Source organism: Thalassophryne amazonica, chromosome 10 (assembly GCF_902500255.1).
Source record: "Thalassophryne amazonica chromosome 10, fThaAma1.1, whole genome shotgun sequence".
Lineage (NCBI taxonomy): Eukaryota > Metazoa > Chordata > Actinopteri > Batrachoidiformes > Batrachoididae > Thalassophryne > Thalassophryne amazonica.
In genome coordinates, this window is record NC_047112.1 from 40212750 (window position 1) to 40230996 (window position 18247).

The 18247-nt window shown below is 41.3% G+C and overlaps 2 protein-coding genes across 3 annotated transcripts in view; both read right to left on the reverse strand.

Moving 5' to 3' along the window:
• Window positions 1-574: 574 nt before the first annotated feature.
• LOC117518662 (striated muscle-specific serine/threonine-protein kinase-like) lies at window positions 575-9941 on the reverse strand. 2 transcript variants are annotated; one of them, XM_034179873.1, is made up of 7 exons: window positions 9844-9941; window positions 9553-9658; window positions 9048-9287; window positions 7910-8132; window positions 7048-7124; window positions 6496-6645; window positions 575-769 (listed from the first exon to the last, which is right to left on the reverse strand). In XM_034179873.1, the coding sequence occupies exons 1-4, from the start codon at window positions 9860-9862 to the stop codon at window positions 7940-7942; spliced, it is 558 nt and encodes a 185-aa protein (XP_034035764.1). In that variant the 5' UTR covers window positions 9863-9941; the 3' UTR covers window positions 575-769; window positions 6496-6645; window positions 7048-7124; window positions 7910-7939. The 2 variants fall into 2 exon arrangements, with proteins under 2 accessions (XP_034035764.1, XP_034035763.1); XM_034179872.1 differs by having other exon boundaries at window positions 7048-7145.
• Window positions 9906-18247, reverse strand: part of obscna (obscurin, cytoskeletal calmodulin and titin-interacting RhoGEF a) — a 183017-nt gene continuing 174675 nt past the window's right edge. Inside the window, 6 exon segments of the mRNA XM_034179154.1 lie at window positions 9906-10012; window positions 12012-12134; window positions 12257-12379; window positions 12776-14513; window positions 14945-15022; window positions 15138-15183. Coding sequence (XP_034035045.1) covers window positions 9906-10012; window positions 12012-12134; window positions 12257-12379; window positions 12776-14513; window positions 14945-15022; window positions 15138-15183 — 2215 coding nt within the window.

Here is an 18247-nt window from a genome sequence, read left to right on the forward strand (position 1 = left end):
CCAATGTGCAGAGCGCATAGGATATGAATCAGCCATTTGATGCATCTTATATTTGTGTCTTTGCATGCAAATGAGACAAGAAAACAGCAAAAGCAAACTATTTTTATTCCATCTCATTTATATTTGTCATATGAAACCAACTCATCCATAAAACCTGTAAATATTCTAATACTTTCTTCATTTACACACCACAACCTTGGGTGGAACAAAAGATTTCATAGTTTAAATAAATAAAAAAAAGCTCACTCACAGCAAATCAGTGTTTTTGCAAAAAAAAAAAAAAAAAAATCAAGCTGATACAACTCATGCAATGAGTAAATGTGCAATGTGCATATTTAGCAAACCAAACCTCATCTCTGATATGTTCCCATAAAAACCTAAACAGCACACTCACCCATACAAACCATTAAGACGCATCACATTTTAATACTCAAAGATACTCCAATGATTCCAGATATCTGAGTTAGTCTCAGTTTGCCAGAAAACAGACACACTGGAAAACCTTACTGTATTTGGCTGAAATATCAGATCATCATAGTTTTTAGGAAACAAAGTCCTACTTTTTTTTTTCTTCTTAGCATTACTGTCTTACTGGAAGAAGGGGCCCTGAATCTTGATGCGGATCTCGTCTCGTTTGACCTCCCTCTGCTTAAGGTAAGCTTTCAGCTTGTCAGTGGAGAAACACACTTTGGAGGCTTGGGGTCTGCTGGAGGAGCGTTGGCCACGTAGCCATGGATTTTGGAGACATTCAGCAGCTGTGGGTCTCCCCCTATAAATTTCATTTAAATTGTGTAATTATGATGCAGATTATGATGAAACATGATGATCTGATGAACAACAATTAAAATTGGTTTCAAACAGTGATATAAAAGGACAAACATATTAAAATGACGCTTTTGTGGATGTGGCGTGAGAAAATGGGTATACCTGTAGTGCAGCCTTTGTCTGTTGCATCACCAGTCAACTTCACAGTGAAGTCAAATAGAGAAGGATGTTAATAAAAGTAAAGATCATATCTAGGTTTGAGTCTTCTATGAGCCTTCTAAAAAGCTGCAGCTGAAATTTCATGTCTTTTAAAGAAAACATTTTCAGTTCCACTCCACCATGAAGCTGTGAAACTGGTTTCTCCAGTCACATCCACAGACCCTGATAACCTCTTCAGAGTTGCCATGGGTTTCTTGGTGGCTTCCTTCATTAGTATCCTTCTTGCATAGTCACTCACCTTTTGAAGTCTGCCAACTCAACACAGTTTATCCATACAGGACCATACTGTTTATATTTTTAATGAGTGATAGAAATAAAGTCCAAGATAGGAGGTCTGTTAGAAAAGTATCCGACCTTTTTATTTTTTTCAAAAACCTGATGGATTTGAATCATGTGTGCTTGCATGAGCCAACCTTGAACCTTCGTGCGCATGCGTGAATTTTTTCACACCTGTCGATTGCGTCATTTGCTTGTAAGCAGCCTTTGTGTGAGGATGGGTGGAGTCTCTCATCGTTTTTCTTTGCAAGGAAATGGCAGAACGACTGGAGCAGCGCGACTGCATCAAATTTTGCCAGAAACTGGGCGACAGCCAGGTGGAAACCATCGGATTACTGTATTTTCCGCACCATAAGGCGCACCTAAAAGCCTTAAATTTTCACAAAAATTGGCTGTGCGCCCTATAATCCGGTGCGCCTTATGTGCGCACTGAATTCCAAAATCTGTAAAAACGACCAACGTTGTCTTTTGGCTCCGTCGGAAATAATCGGACATTTCCCGCTGACACAAGGACGTAATATGTAAAGTACGTACGCTAGCAGTGTAGAGTACGTTACCCTGGCAGCGATATAAACCAATCGGAAACATTACATCATACGTAAAGTATGTACGCTGGTAGCGTAGAGACGTACGCTGCCAGCGGATTAAACCAATCAGAGAAGAGTCCGTGAGTCCGTGGTACGTACACTACCTCCGCCACTCCTCGGTAGTTTACCGTATACTACAGGTATCCTGCAAACAACATTTTGTTTGTCTACGGGACCCCCGAAAATGGCGCCCAGCGAAGAGACATGCTTACGAGGCAAACTGCAGGATATCAGTTACGCGTTCTTCATGGGAATAGAGGCAGCGCGAGAGGAAACAAGAAAATGAACTGCGCCAAGTTAAAAAGACCAAATGGAGTTTCCGCAGAAACCAAGCTAGGTGGCCACAGTTAGAAGACCAGCTGTTCAATTCAGACACAGAAGATGAAGACTTCGATGGATTTGTGACAGAACCCATAATAAAAATAATGTGAGTACCATATTGTTAAATACCGGTAGTTCAAAGTTGTTAAAAAGTTCAAATAAACTCACCGTTTTGCTTCTGTGACCTTTTTTTTTTTTTTTTTTGTAGACTATATGTTTTAGCGTGCGCCTTTTGTAAGGGTTAAGTACCTGCTAATTGACGCCGCGCCTTATAATCCGGTGCGCCTTTTGTAAGGGTTAAGTACCCGCTAATTGAGGGCACACCTTATAATCCGGTGCACCTTATGGTGCAGAAATACAGTATTCAGACGGCTTTCGGTGACGATCCTATGGGCATCACACAGATTAAGGAGCGGTACAACCGGTTTCACAATTCGGAAGATTCAGACGGCTTTCGGTGGCTTTTCAGTTGTGTGACTACCTGAGAAATTGTGGATGAGCTGGGCATGTCACAACATGTCCTGTGAGGCTTCAACACGGTGGCGCTTTTGCTGCACCGTCATCTTCGTGCCAATGAATTTCGCTGCAACTCTTTTCATGGCAAATCTTCTGTCACAGTGGAATGTGCCGAAAGTGCTGATGTCCACCTCTTCCGCAATTTTCTGGATAGTCACACGACGGTCCCACATCACCACAGCGTTCACTTTGGAAATGATACGGTCATTTCAGCATGTTGATGGCCGCCCGGAGTGCAGCACGCCCGTTGTGCGGCCGTCTTTAAACTGGTTGTACCGCTTCCTTAATCTGTATGATGCCCAGAGGATCGTCACCGAAAACCCTCTAAATAATCCGAATGGTTTCCACCTGGCTGCCGCCCAGTTTCTGGCAAAATTTGATGCAGTTGCGCTGCTCCAGTCGTTCCGCCATTTCCTTGCAAAGAAAAAAACGACGAGCGACTACACCCATCCTCACACAAAGGCTGCTTACCAGCAAATTATGCAATCGACAGGCGGTGAAAAAACTCACGCATGCGCACGAAGGTTCAAGGTTGGCTCATGCAAGCACACGTGATTCAAATCCATCAGGTTTTTTGAAAAAAAATAAAAAGGTCGGATACTTTTCTAACAGACCTCGTATATTCAGCAACTTTAACTTGTATCTGTCACCAGTAGCAATAATTTCCTGTAAATTTATCAGACTGTTTCAATAACTATGTCATAATCACATTATACGTCTGTATTTTATTTCACTATATGAAAGCTTTTGAGTATTGTTCTTATTGTTCAATAACATCTGAATTTTTGTTACATAGTCTGATTGTGCAAAACTGAGTCATTTGCACTTATTTCTGAACATATTTTAAATAACGCACTTAAAATTCATAGGTGCTAATGAATCTGATAAGTGCCATGTTTCAGAAATTTAAGTGTGCATAGCAAAACCTTAGGGTCACTTCACACATAACACAAAGTTGGGCGAAAGAAGTAGGAACCAGCTGAAAATCCGCAAACAAAAAATGAAATGGGGAACCGCGAAACATTCCACCTGCTGTTGGGAGGGACACACAGTCAGACAGGCATGCACGATATCGTGGTGAGCACCTGGGATGTGTGACACCACATTGCGCCACTGCTGGGGGGGGATGATCACACACCAAAAAAACCCCCAGCAATTTCTAATATTTAATCCCTCTTATCAAGCGGACAATATAAGTATGATCCTTCTGTTCCTCTGTACATGAACCATGGTCATAGACATCCAGTCATGAAATGACATGAATGAAGCAGTGCGCTTTTATCATGTCCACATCTGGTGGCGCCGCGTGTCCAGCCGGCCTTGCGTGTCCAGCGAGTGGCACGCTGAAGAACACCATGTCATGTGGACCATAGCTGACATGGGTGATGTGACATTCAGATCGCCAGCTGAGTGTACACATGATCAGACAGTCCTCTTCACCTGGAACAGCTATAACATGCTATAAAAGTAATTAAATAATTTTTGTAGAGCCTTTTAAAGCCAACCAAACTATCGACTGATTTTATGTTATCCGGGCAATTATTCCAAATATTTACACCTTTAACAGAAACACAATGACTTTTTACAGTAGTTTGAATCTTTGATTTCTGAAATAATAATGTTCCTTGTAAATTATTGATGATGTGTAAAGCACTTTGAGCATCTGATGCAGATGGAAAAGCACTATATAAATGCAGTCTATTTATTTACCATTTAACTGCAATAACAGAAAAAAATTATTAGCAAGTTTTAAACAGAAAAATCCATAGAAAGGCCTTCTGCTATTAAAATATATAATAGAGAATGCCCCATTTTGTGAAGGAATATTGCTTAAACTGTTCTATTTTAAGAAAGAAACAATCCCGATCACTATATTTTCAATGTTATGAAATCTATGTTCGGTGTCATCAAAAAATTTTAAATTGAGCTCCTGTGCAGGAATAAATTGTGAGAACTCAGTTGCCATCATAAAAGAAATGTAATCCACAATCCAAGAAATGCAGTTTAGTAAAATCTAACTTTACGATGTGAACCTAAATATGGTATAGGATTTCTCAAGATTTGTCCCTTAACAAAGGATGAAACATCCTTAGTCAAAGTATTCTAACTGACTCATTCCTGATGCACAGACCTTCTGGCATTTTTTTTATACATACTCATCCTGGCTGTGTTCTCTGTGTTTTTAATATAACACGTGTGCACTGAGCCGTCATTTCCAGCTGTCAGCGTGTGGCTGGCTGGCAATCAGCTGAGAGGCGCTTGCTGTGCTGTGCGCGCTCAGACGTGGCTGGTTTGTTGTGTGGGCCACCAGAAGAGGAGGTACTGCTGGCCCACCACCAGAGGGCGCCCTGTCTGGAGTGCGGGCTCCAGGCACCAGAGGGCGCAGCCGCCTCACAGGAGCAGCCAGGGTGACAGCTGTCACGCATCACCTGCAACAGCTGTTACCAATCATCTGATGGCAGGAGTATATCAGCAGGACAACGTCTCCACCTCTTTGCCGAGATATCGTTTCTACCTAGAAGTAACGTATCTCAGCTGACGGATTTGTATCCTTTTGGATTTTGTGCGTTGTTCTGGAGATTACTTTTCCAACGAGAGGTGGAGGTAGCTTCCTTACCGTTTCGGATTCCTGGGTGCAAACGCGCCCATCCTTTAATTGTTCTTTGTTCCTCGCCAGCAGTACCAGGTTCCGACACGCGGAGGCAGTGGCCACCTGGGAGTTCGGGACTTGGCGGCTCCAGTATTCCGGGGTCTGGTGGCGGAGGCAACCGTGTGGTTCCGGTTCTCCTTTGGAGAGGCGTCTCCTATCTTCGAGCCTGCCCACACGACACCTTTGTGAATTGACTTTTGTCAATTATTGTAATCTGTTGTATTTGTTGTGCACATTCACAACAGAAAAGTGTTGTTATTTGACCTATTCCATTGTCCGTTCATTTGCGCCCCCTGTTGTGGGTCCGTGTACTACACTTTCCAACATAGTTGGTCCCTTTTTGATCTTGTCTTTACATAATTATCAGCATGTCATGCAGGTGTGCTCCCCCGCTTGCCACATGTGTTGTGGGGGGGAGGGTCGCACACAAATGCACAAACACTTAGAACAATACTCAAAAACGTGTTGGGAGGATGCGACACATGCACGCCACATGTGTTGCATGGGGGAGGGGGCACACACTCACACACCACGTGTTGGGGGAGCACACTTGCATGACATATGTGTTGCTTGGTAACGGTACACTCATGGGGTACTTAGACATTTGCACAGAGCAAATGACCTCTACTCTCGTGCCAGCTGTGCAAATAGCCCCACCTTTTCTAAGTTCCTAGTGAGTAGTGTTGGATGTTCGTGGGTGGCACCTGGACTCCGGCTGACACTTGCCAAGAGGGGGTCGAATGGGCACTCAGCCTCAATTGTGTCATTCAGCTACGGTGCGACATGGCCATGATTTTGTGCCATGGCATGATATGCGTATGACATGCTGTGTGAATGCTGCAAACACGATCAGCTGGCAATGCGAACTCATCTTGTCTGCCGTTGGAATGGGTTACAGGTGCGAGCAGCATGCAAATGTAGAGTGCATGTGCTGTGCGCGAATGGTTGTGGCGACAGCTGTACGAGGCAAGTGGCATACAATTCCTCCTTCATCCACTAGTCGGCTTCAATCGTGTTATGTGTGAAGGTTGCCCTTAAACTCAGATCATTATTATGTATCTGACTGATTAATACAACTTTTTCATGCAGATAACCTTTGGCTTTGTTGCCACATAAGATATACTACACCAGTGTAGCTTATATTTTAGGACACAAACTCACCAGGTTTTGTTGTTGAGGGTCCTCTTCATGAAGTTTAAGGCTCCTTCTGACAGACCAGGATAACAGCGACCAAACTGGATCTTTCCTTTCTTGATGTATTTGTCTTGTTCCCAGCTGTGCTCTGCGTGAAATGGGCTGTCGGCACTCAACCTCAAGAAAAGCAAATAAAACATAAGCATGACTGTACCGTAAACAGGATAAATTATATTTCTACATGACATCACAGAATTACAGATGAATAGTAATGAAAAAAATATTTTGTTTTACCAAGTTTTGTCATTACTCCCTCTGAAGATTATTCTGCTTTTTTACAATTAATTCAAAAGATTAAAATCTCTTATAGTACTATAATATCTTGTGCTGCCAACCCGGATGGTGCGATCCACCAGGTCCACAGTACAGTGGCCTTACATTTGGAGATTAGTATAACTGAAAACAACCATTTTATGAAATCTTGAATCTCTCATCTTTGATATAAATGCAACAGCAGCATTTTAAACCAAACAAAATGACCATATTTAATTAAGTAATCTGTCCTGTTTCTCTACTTACATGATGAAAGAGAGAACTCCAATAGCCCATATGTCAGTCTCTGGCCCCAACACCCTGGCCATCTAGGATTTCCGGAGCTTTGGGAAGGACAATATAAACTGACAAAACAGACACAGGATATTTTTCATACAAATTTACTGTATATGCTGGCAAATCCATATGGAGTCCAGGGTTCTCACCAGCGCAGTTGAGCATAGGGGGCCCCTGTGCTGTGAGTTGGACAGTTACTTTGAAAGTACTTTATTAGTTACTTATACAGTTTTAAGGTACAATTTTTAAGATTGAGTACTCTATTAGTTACTTTGCTGAATATTTTCCTGATTGCTCAATCTTAAGAGTAACCAAGTTAGATTAATAGTTACTTTATTAGTTACCAACAAGTTGTCTGCCAACAAGTTGTCCGTAGCTGCTAATGAAGTAACTGTGTAAAATAACTGTATAATGTAAGTGTAAAAAGTAACTAATAAAGTAACTATTCAAAGTTACTGTAGCAACACTAGATTTGGATCCCCTATGCTGCTCCTAACCAGCATAGGGGGGCTTTTCTGGTTTTTTTTTAAAGGACATGTCGCACATTATTTAACATCCCGGTTAGCAACACAAAGTGTCACTCAAAATGCAGGAAATAGTGTTTCAAAGGGTTATAAATTTTAAAGTTTTCTCAGGGGGATGCCCCCGGACCCTCCTACAATACTCGCACCTGCAACGCTAAGTTCCCCCCTGTGCTGTGAAAAAATCATGGTGACAACCCTGGAGTCACATGCTGAATTTTGTGTAATTAATGACTAATCAGAAAGAACTTAATGAAGATGATAAGGAAATGGACTTAGGGTCATTATGCTTATCAAAACTAGTTCAGTACCTCTGTTTCCAGACAGGCCCTGGATGTGCTCTATGTTGAGCGGTTGTCCATATGTGAAGGACTGAGCCGAGCCAAAGTCGACAATCTTGACTTTGTTGTGATGGTCACTAACATGTTGTCAGATTTCAGGTCTAAGTGGACGACTCGCCGGCTGTGAAGGTAGTTGACTGCGCCCAGAATCTGAATCAGCAGCTCAGTCACATGCCTCTCTGCGTACAGATCCCTGAGAGGAAACAAAAATGAAGCTGAACCGCAATACATGTTCCGCAATGGAATATATTCCAGATATGTGTCGAAAAAAGACCAACTCAAACTCTGACTATGGCATCTAGTAAGAAAACCATATTCCTTAAAAGGTACTAGTTTTCCAAATATGTTCCATACTCTAGATCAGGGGTTTTCAAAGTGTGGGAGAGTGAGCTCCCCTCAGAGAACAAATGAATAGCTGTCCCCTCCACGACACAATTTCAACATCTTTGTGTGTTTCTTTTTATTCTTTTACATGATAAACACATTTTAAATATATTTATGTGTTTTAAAGGGCCTGTCTATGGATTTACACATTTTAGAGCTTTATAAACATTTTAAACATAATTTTTAAAAGAACTTTCTATTCTTTCACACATTTTACACCCTTCTCAAACATTTTAAATGTGTTTTTAAAAAACTTTCTATTCTATTTTTACCTTTTGTGATATTTTAAACATTTTTAACATTTAAACTTCTCTGCATGTTTTGAAACATCTTTGACATAACTAACACATTATAATTAAACTTTTCCACATATTTAGTCTCTAATCTACTCTCACCTCTTGTTTAGTGCCAGCAATGAGTCTGGGTGTTTGATACGCACAGGCAGCTGATGCGGGCATGCACTGTGGAGAGGAGCAAACAAGGATCGTCCTCTACTTTCTTCCTGTTTTTGGTTGCCCCAAACTCTGTCTTCTCACTGGTAGATTTACGCACTACAAATTTATCCATTTTGCTCCTGGCATGTTTGCTAACAATGTTTTCTTTTTCCTTTTTTCACCCTTTTTTGTTGGTTAACAGTGTTTGCAGTTATTTTTTGCTCCCCCCCCCCAGAACCACTGCTCCAGAGTTTTTAAGAGATCACTGACATACTGTGTCTCTCACTTACCTTCCAGCCAAACTGTGGAGCAGCTCTTTGCCGGGGTAGAGCTCCTCCACTAACACCAGGTAGCGGGAGGTGATGTAGGCCATGTGCAGCTGCACCAGGTGGGAGTGACGGAGCTTCTTCAGCAGCTGGTACTCTCTCAGAACCATCAGTCTCTGCTCTGCCCGGTACGGTGTGATCTTGGCAGCAAACATTTTTCTGCTCTCCTCGTCCCTACACTCAGTCACCACGCTGAAACGGCCTCTGAGTAACACAAACACGATAGACGGAACAAATATCAAACAGACAGTGTTCTTCCACAAAAGTAGGGGTTCTCAATCCATGGACCCTGTACCACAAGCAGTCTCAAGAAATGACTGTAGAAATATTCAATTAAATTTTAAAAAATGTAATTAATTGTTTTTTGTTAATCCTCTTGAAATAAAACATTCCACAATACAAGCACATGTTAACGTTTGGTGTCAAGCGACATTGTCATTACTGTAGTTCCAGTGAATTAAAACCTTACCTATTGATCTCAGACAGGAAGGTGTAGGTCTTGTGTGTGGTCTGTTGCCCTAATCCAGTGACCTTTGACCCTGGGCACTCAGTCAGAATGAGAGGAATGTGAACCTCTGTACAACAAAGCAGATGCTGTTTGAACATTTTATGCCCCTCGACTGACTGCAGAGATTATACAGTTAAACTCTGCATCATTGCTGTAAATAACCATAAACCGTATCCTTCTGTAAAATACATGGTCACTGTCACTGATCAAATACAGAATAACTGTAGAGAAGCATGCGAATATTTTCTTTACCTTCAGGGTGAGTAGCCATAACAACAGGCGGTGAAGCATCACTGAAAGGTCCTGCTCCTGTCTTAGTGATGCAGCCCACCCTGAAGACATAAGGACAGTCCTCTGGGTAAGTCCTTTACCACGTAACAGCTGTCTGTCACCTCTTCTGACAGGACTGTCCACTTTTCACCTGAGAACACACAAACTGAAGTCCTTACAGAACATAGTACATGCTGTTCCATGTACAGTGCACCTGGAAAGTATTCATAGTGTTTCATTTTTCTACATTTTGATCTGTTACTGTTGTGGTGTGCCCTGTGTCTATGTTTCAGTGTCCACTCTCCTGTTTGTGTGTGTGGTTTGTTCATCCCATTTTGTGATCATTTTGCAAATGTAACACTAATATTAAATATACATATTAATTCAGACAATATATGGTATTATTACCATGTATTTATTTATCTTGTAAGATGATGTGGCATTAGCAAAAGACTGACTCGGTCTCTCAAAGCATCAAATTCTGTTTCAAATTCTGCTCCAATGAGCTTCCCCTCTTTGAAAGAGCAGCAGCCACCACTGGTGAATATGTATGTACATGTGATTTCGCAAAAAAAAAAAAAACTTTTTTTCACACTGTCATTATGGGGTACTGTATGTAGAATTTTGAGGAAAATAAATGAACTTAATCCCTTTTGGAATAAGGCTGTAACATAAAATGTAAAAAAAAAGTGAAGCGCTGTAAATAGTTTCCAGATGCACTGTATACAGTCAACTTCTCAGCTAGCATGGCACAGGATAAAAGAACTGTCTTTTTAGACACTATACTTCCTTACTATTGACACTTACTGTAAGTCTGGGTTTATGTTTAAATACACTGTGAGAATAAGAATCATATTCCTCATCCTTGGTTGCAAACACACTGGAATTTAACAAATTAATATGAATTTAGAAGCCAGTTCAGATCACTGCTGAACTTGAACCAAGTTGACACAGATCCTGTCAAACAGTGCTACTGGCCTGAGATTTTGAAAATGGGGGGTTTGTTCAGGATGTTGTTTTTCTCCTGTCTCGAACAATGATGATGCAGTGATAGTAACAATCCTCTGACCAACCAGTAATCTGCAGTGCTTTCACATTAACTTTTGGAACTGGTGATATGAAAAAGACACAACACCAAAAACAGGACAAAGTACAATGTACCAGGTTTGGCTAATGTAAAACATAAAAGATGGACAGAGTCAAGGTGTGTTGAGTACCTTACAGTTTGAAACTGGGATATTGGCATTTATTGGGCAGAGTCAAGCCAGAGGTTTTCTGGAGAGGAAATGGATCTGTGTGCTAAACGTCAAAGCATGTGAGTGGATCAGTTACGGGAGAAGCCACAAAAGCTCCCTGAGGAGAAGCAGTGGTGTGCTTCGCTCCTACAACACTTTCACCTCCTCCATCTCAGTCCACCTGCTGTCCACCATGCTGTGGTCAACCGTCTTGTTGCTCCCAATGTCCAAACATGGGGAGGGTAATGATACATACTAGTTATTAAAGTTTTGTAATTTTCCATTAGTGTTTACATTCATTAAACTTTTGATTTTGTTTTCAAATCAGCTTTGTTGTAGTTAGATCCAGTAATGTGCTTCCCTGTGTGTACAAGCTGTGTGTATGTCGTGAACCCATTTATGTAAGGTGTATCTGACTATTCCACTATATAAAGGGGAAATTCCTCTGATCTTGACTTGAGACCAGATTTTTGGTGGTCTTTGCTGCCTTTGATGCACCAGCATTGCACCTCACCACACCTCGTCTTAAGAGCAATATGCCCAAGGGCACGCAGATGAGCGCGAGTATATTTTTAAGTTACACAATGAGACCCAGGGTGTAAAAAAAAAATCAGTTTATTGGTTGGAAACTTGCAATGACACTTGCGCTGCGCCGGGCACTACTTTGCACGGGTTTAACACTCATACAGAAAATGCTGGCTGACAGATTAAGAAAAAAAGATATGAGATATTTAACTGCCAGTCAGCAATATTCATCAGATTTCTGGCCTTAATTTGTCTTTATGCACCATTTTCACCATTTTTATTCAGCTTTATTTTTTTGAAACCATAAACATATTTTAGTAATTTCAGAGAAGCTGACATTTTAAGATGTAATTTATACATTTATTGTTTGTCTCTTTTGTGTAGACCTACCATCACTACAGTACTGCACACAATAAGTCACCGGTTCACTGGACTGGACCGGCCTCCATACCAGTAGTACTCCACCTCCATCTAATTGCATCACATCAGCCTTGCTGGGACGGGCGGACAGATCTGCAAATCAGGGTGCAAGAAGTACAAATACTCAAAATAAGGTTCCAGCAAATTATCAATAGTAAGATTTCAATGCATTTTAAAGTACAAATACAAACCCAGGAATGTAGTTTATTCTCTACCTTTTGTCTTTTTGAATGTAGGTATTTTGAAAGAATGTAAGAGTTTAGAGGCCTTGTGTTTTGGACTCTCAAAACCACACTCCTGTTCATGCTGGGTGGGAGATGATCCTTTTACTATCGGGCCTGTAACAAATAATATACATCATCAAAAAGAACAAATATCCACATTGATATAATTACTGTTAAAATACACAATCAATACATCCTATTACATTGTCATAACTGACTGAGGTGCATCAAGAAAACTAAAATAGAGTGACTGTGCGTCAAAGTGAAAGGATTCACACTTTATAATGGCTTATAGAAATGTTAGTATGGTTGTTCACAGGTTGGACTGTTCACTTTTAACTAAATGAAAAGGATTTGTTCATTCAAAATAATTCTTGCTATTGTTCAGAATCTTTAATAGTTTTTCTGACATTTTAGCCAGATCTATCTGCATAACAATTTAGTATAAATCATTAATGGTTTGATGGAAGAATACTGGATTCAAATGATATAAAATTTGCAGTAGCTCACCTTCACTACTCACATCCTCCTTACTGGAAGATTTTGAAAAAAGTTTGGTCAGACTGGAAGCTGAAGCTCTCATTTTCTTCCTGAAAGACATGGTGGGAGTATCTGGCTGCATGATCTCTCCTAGTGTGGGTCCCAACTCTGGGTTCTCTAGCTGGGAGTAGGAATGTCCAGTCCATGACTGCCTGCGGAAGATGTTAAATAGACCTAGTTTTGGGGATTTTCCAATTGGTGGTAGAGTTGGAGCTGATGCATGCCTCTGGAGGCCGTAGTCATCTTTCTTATCCTTTGCTCTGGGAGGTCTTTCTGGAGCTGGAAGGGAGGAAAGGCTTGGGCTGGGGCTAGGCTGCAGTGACATGGGTTTTTGTGATGGATATTTCTGACTTGTAGATAAGTTGGGATTGGAGCATGTGCGCTTCCGCGGTGGTGCTTGGGGAAACTGTTTCTTGGATCTAGCTTCCTTCTCTACCTGCCCAAGGGAATGAGGGGATGATGAAACTAACAGCTCTCCTTGATCATTATATCCTTCACTCTCTCCAGATCTGTAACTTCCCATGAGATGATCATAACTCAGCTCCTCACAGGAGCCAGGTCTGCTGGAAGACTCTGATCCAAAATGCTCAAAAGTAAATGACTCACTAAGGGAACCTTGTGAGCTTGCAAGGATGTTCCCATCTGTCTGTTTCTGGTCAAACGTGGGACTTATTCTGTCTGTAGCACCACCAGATGGGCTACCAGATGGCCCACCCTGTACAGGAGAACCATAGCCCCTTCTTCTTGATCTTTGTTCAGGATTTGGGACAGTTAGCAAGTGTTTTCCTGCCACATCATCATCTGTGATGTCTTCCTTCAGACTTTGACTGCCTTCTTCTTCAAATGGCTTTACATGGGTGGGTGAGGTGGGAGATCGTCGAGAATACTCATCAAGAGACCTGCTCCTCCTGTGTGGCAGTACATTGGAGTGGGAAGGTGTAACTCCACTGTCAAAAGAACATGATTTCTGCATGGGTGACTGGGTAGATCCCCGTCTCTGGCCACGGATGGTTTGTGTCTCATCCTCCACATATTCAATAAGCGGCTCATTAAGACGTCCTGAAAAGCTTCTTCGGAGTGGCTTGCGTCCTCGCTCTTGCTTTTTGGCTTGGAATTTGTCCCGTAATGTCAAGTGCCTGGCAGACATAGGTGATAACTGTTGAGAAGTGCTATAGAAGGTACTTCGGATGACGCTGCCACGGGGAATACGACCGCCATCACTTCCTGAACCCTCATCTCCATCTGACGGGCAGAAGGACAGACTACCATCCTTGCTGAGCCTACGCTCCCTCTGAGGTGTCCCATGGCATGATAAATCTGATGATATAACAGACTGCCTGCTAACACTCCGCTCGAGCACACCTCTTCCTCCTACCAGCTCCCAATCCTCCTCCTCTGCTAAGGCTGCCTCTTCATCCTCATCTCTAGCTAGGTGGTGTTTAACAAAAGGCTCTGGGATCTGTGCTCTCTCCAGAAGAGGGTCATAGTCCTCCTCTGTTTCATCCTCTTCCTCAGTGGGGCTGTAGTGCTGGAAAAAGTCCCAAGAATCAGCCTCATCATGCTCCGATGATGAACCACTGCTTCCAGAGGTGCTGCTATGTTCCTGTGGCTCCCGCGGCACTGTCACTGCAGTCTCTCTGAGCGGGGCTTCAAGCAGCTCGGGGATGGGCCTTAATGTGAGCACTGAACCAATGCAAGTCAAAGAATGCTGGAAGATGTAGATGAGGAGACAGATGTAGACAATGTGATACAAGAAGTTCTTTTGAAGCCACTTAGAAAATTCTATGGCTGTGCTCTGTGAAATCATCAGTGTAATTAGACTAAATTCAAAGAGCCTCATAAAAGGGCTGCATTTATATAGCGCTTTTCCATCTAAGTGCTTTACAATTATGCCTCACATTCACCCATACACACTCACACACCGATGTCAGGGTGCAGCCATACAAGGCACTCACTATACACCAAGAGCAACAAGGGCCTTTAGTGATTTTCCGTTCAGGCTGGGGTTTGAGCTGAGTATCATCTGGTCTCAAGCCCAAAACTTAACCACTAGACCATCACCTTCCCTAATTATAAGGTTATAACTCTCACTATCCTCAGAGGCCCAAAAACTGGATGGTTTCAGTTAACGATACTCACCTGCCACTTCCTTTGTGAAATGAATGCTTTCAAAATCTTTGTGTTGATTTCATCCGTATCTTCTCCTGCATTTTCATCCTGACCACAATTCAAATTACATAGAGTTTATGGGTTTTAGGTGATTCAGCAGCTGGAAAGACACTGAACAATACAAGCTTGATCAAAATGCAGATTTGGCAGTATCTCATCTCACCTGGAACCATTCATGGCTCAAGCATTCAAAAGCAGTTGGCCGTTTCCTGCGTCACAGGGAATAGAGAACTCAAGTTAAAATATTTTAAAGAAATTCTCATGCTTACATTTACATTGATGCATTTGGCAGGTGCTTTTATCCAAAGTGATTTTTATCCCATTCACACACTGATAGCAGCAGCTTCAACATGCAACTGAATGACTGAAAATCAGTTGGTGCAAATGAAAGCCTCAATTTTTGCGAGTGTTCATGCTGCCCCCTCCAACATTGCTGCACTGGGGAGGTGACTATATCAAAATCAGCCACTGGGTGATTCCCTAGGAAGTGTACGTCATGGCTCATGATGGCTCATTGTGTGACAAACCATTTTTAGTCTTATGACCATGACAATGTTTCCTGATGGCGGAGGGCATCACTGTTTGTTCCAAACCACAGCTCCATGGGTTGGTGTGGGTAATTCCTGATGGGGAGGGCCAGAAACAATACAAACAACCACAGTATGTATGTCTGACCCAAGCTCAGCAAAATCGCTCTAAATGTAGTCTGTCAAAAATTATACCTTCCCTGCTACATGAACCTGCTTTTTCATACTGTGATTCATTGTTTCAGTTGATTTGTAAAATCAGAATGAACTCTTGGGACATCATTGATACCAACACATGAAACTGGAATTTGTGTCCCTTCTCTGTGTGTGGATCACTGAGAAACTTGGGAGAGCTGACATTGGCTGTTTAGTATGCTTATGTATTTTGGGTCAAAGATTAAGGCTGCAAAAACGTAAAGTTGATAGGACTAATATTTTTTGAGAAATTAGCGATATTAGCTAAGAAAAGTGAACAATGGACACTGTGCTGCAATACACCATGGTGGTTCAGGTTTTGGGTATTGAAATGTTATTGTGGTTCATATGAGTTTAACAGTGTTGTTAGTGTTATTAATTGTCTTTTTGTAGTTCAATAGGTTTAGTCAGTTTAATTAAATGTCATGTTGCCATTACCATGAGTGAAACATGTAATGCATTTGATATCTTCCGCCACCATCTGTGTTTGTGGGTGTGTCAAAATAAATCTGATTGTGGCAGAATACAGAAAAGACAAAAAGCTCTGCGTGTGTGTGTGTGTATATATATACAACCCCTGGCAATAATTATGGAATCACCGGCCTCGGAGGATGTTCATTCAGTTGTTTAATTTTGTAGAAAAAAAGCAGATCACAGACATGACACAAAGCTAAAGTCATTTCAAATGGCAACTTTCTGGCTTTAAGAAACACTATAAGAAATCAAGAAAAAAATTGTGGCAGTCAGTAACGGTTACTTTTTTAGACCAAGCAGAGGGAAAAAAATATGGACTCACTCAATTCTGAGAAATAAATTATGGAATCACCCTGTAAATTTTCATCCCCAAAACTAACACCTGCCTCAAATCAGATCTGCTCGTCAGTCTGCATCTAAAAAGGAGTGATCACACCTTGGAGAGCTGTTGCACCAAGTGGACTGACATGAATCATGGCTCCAACACGAGAGATGTCAATTGAAACAAAGGAGAGGATTATCAAACTCTTAAAAGAGGGTAAATCATCACGCAATGTTGCAAAAGATGTTGGTTGTTCACAGTCAGCTGTGTCTAAACTCTGGACCAAATACAAACAACATGGGAAGGTTGTTAAAGGCAAACATACTGGTAGACCAAGGAAGACATCAAAGCGTCAAGACAGATGTGTCTCAAAAATTATGTCTCAAAAATCGAAAATTGTACAACAAATGAGGAACGAATGGGAGGAAACTGGAGTCAACGTCTGTGACCGAACTGTAAGAAACCGCCTAAAGGAAATGGGATTTACATACAGACAAGCTAAACGAAAGCCATCATTAACACCTAAACACAAAAAACAAGGTTACAATGGGCTAAGGAAAAGCAATCGTGGACTGTGGATGACTGGATGAAAGTCATATTCAGTGATGAATCTCGAATCTGCATTGGGCAAGGTGATGATGCTGGAACTTTTGTTTGGTGCCGTTCCAATGAGATTTATAAAGATGACTGCCTGAAGAGAACATGTAAATTTCCACAGTCATTGATGATATGGGGCTGCATGTCAGGTAAAGGCACTGGGGAGATGGCTGTCATTACATTATCAATAAATGCACAAGTTTATGTTGATATTTTGGACACTTTTCTTATCCCATCAATTGAAAGGATGTTTGGGGTTTTCAAGATGATAATGCATCTTGCCATAGAGCAAAAACTGTGAAAACATTCCTTGCAAAAAGACACATAGGGTCAATGTCATGGCCTGCAAATAGTCCGGATCTTAATCCAATTGAAAATCTTTGGTGGAAGTTGAAGAAAATGGTCCATGACAAGGCTCCAACCTGCAAAGCTGATCTGGCAACAGCAATCAGAGAAAGTTGGAGCTAGATTGATGAAGAGTACTGTTTGTCACTCATTAAGTCCATGCCTCAGAGACTCCAAGCTGTTATAAAAGCCAGAGGTGGTGCAACAAAATACTAGTGATGTGTTGGAGCGTTCTTTTGTTTTTCATGATTCCATAATTTTTTCCTCAGAATTGAGTGAGTCCATATTTTTTTCCCTCTGCTTGGTCTAAAAAAGTAACCGTTACTGACTGACACAATTATTTTTCCTGATTTCTTATAGTGTTTCTTAAAGCCAGGAAGTTGCCATTTGAAATGACTTTAGTTTTGTGTCATGTCTGTGATCTGCTTTTTTTCTACAAAATTAAACAACTGAATGAACATCCTCCGAGCCAGGGGTTGTATATATATATAAAAAACTTGGATGTATAACTATCATGGACAAACTGGGAGAGCTGACATTTGCAGTTGGTATGCTTATGTATTTTGGGTCAAGGATGAACTCTGCCAAAACAGAATGTTGATAGAACTAATATTTTTGGAGAAACTATGGATATTAGCTAACAACCTTGAACAATGGACGTTGATTATTACATTCTGGACTCACACACCATTCCAGCACGCGGTGGTTAATCATCTATATATTAAAAGTGTGCGTGCGTGTGTGCATACGTGATTTTATTTAGTAAGTTCAATATAAGCACATTTTATAATTGTAAATACTTTAAAAATACAT

Coding starts and splice junctions, on each gene's coding strand:
- LOC117518662 (XM_034179873.1), bottom strand. Junction 9,288..9,552: donor TTCCTGTCTGAGATCAATAG/GTAAGGTTTTAA, acceptor TGTGTTACTCAG/AGGCCGTTTCAGCGTGGTGA. Junction 8,133..9,047: donor CTCCACAGTTTGGCTGGAAG/GTAAGTGAGAGA, acceptor GTTTCCTCTCAG/GGATCTGTACGCAGAGAGGC.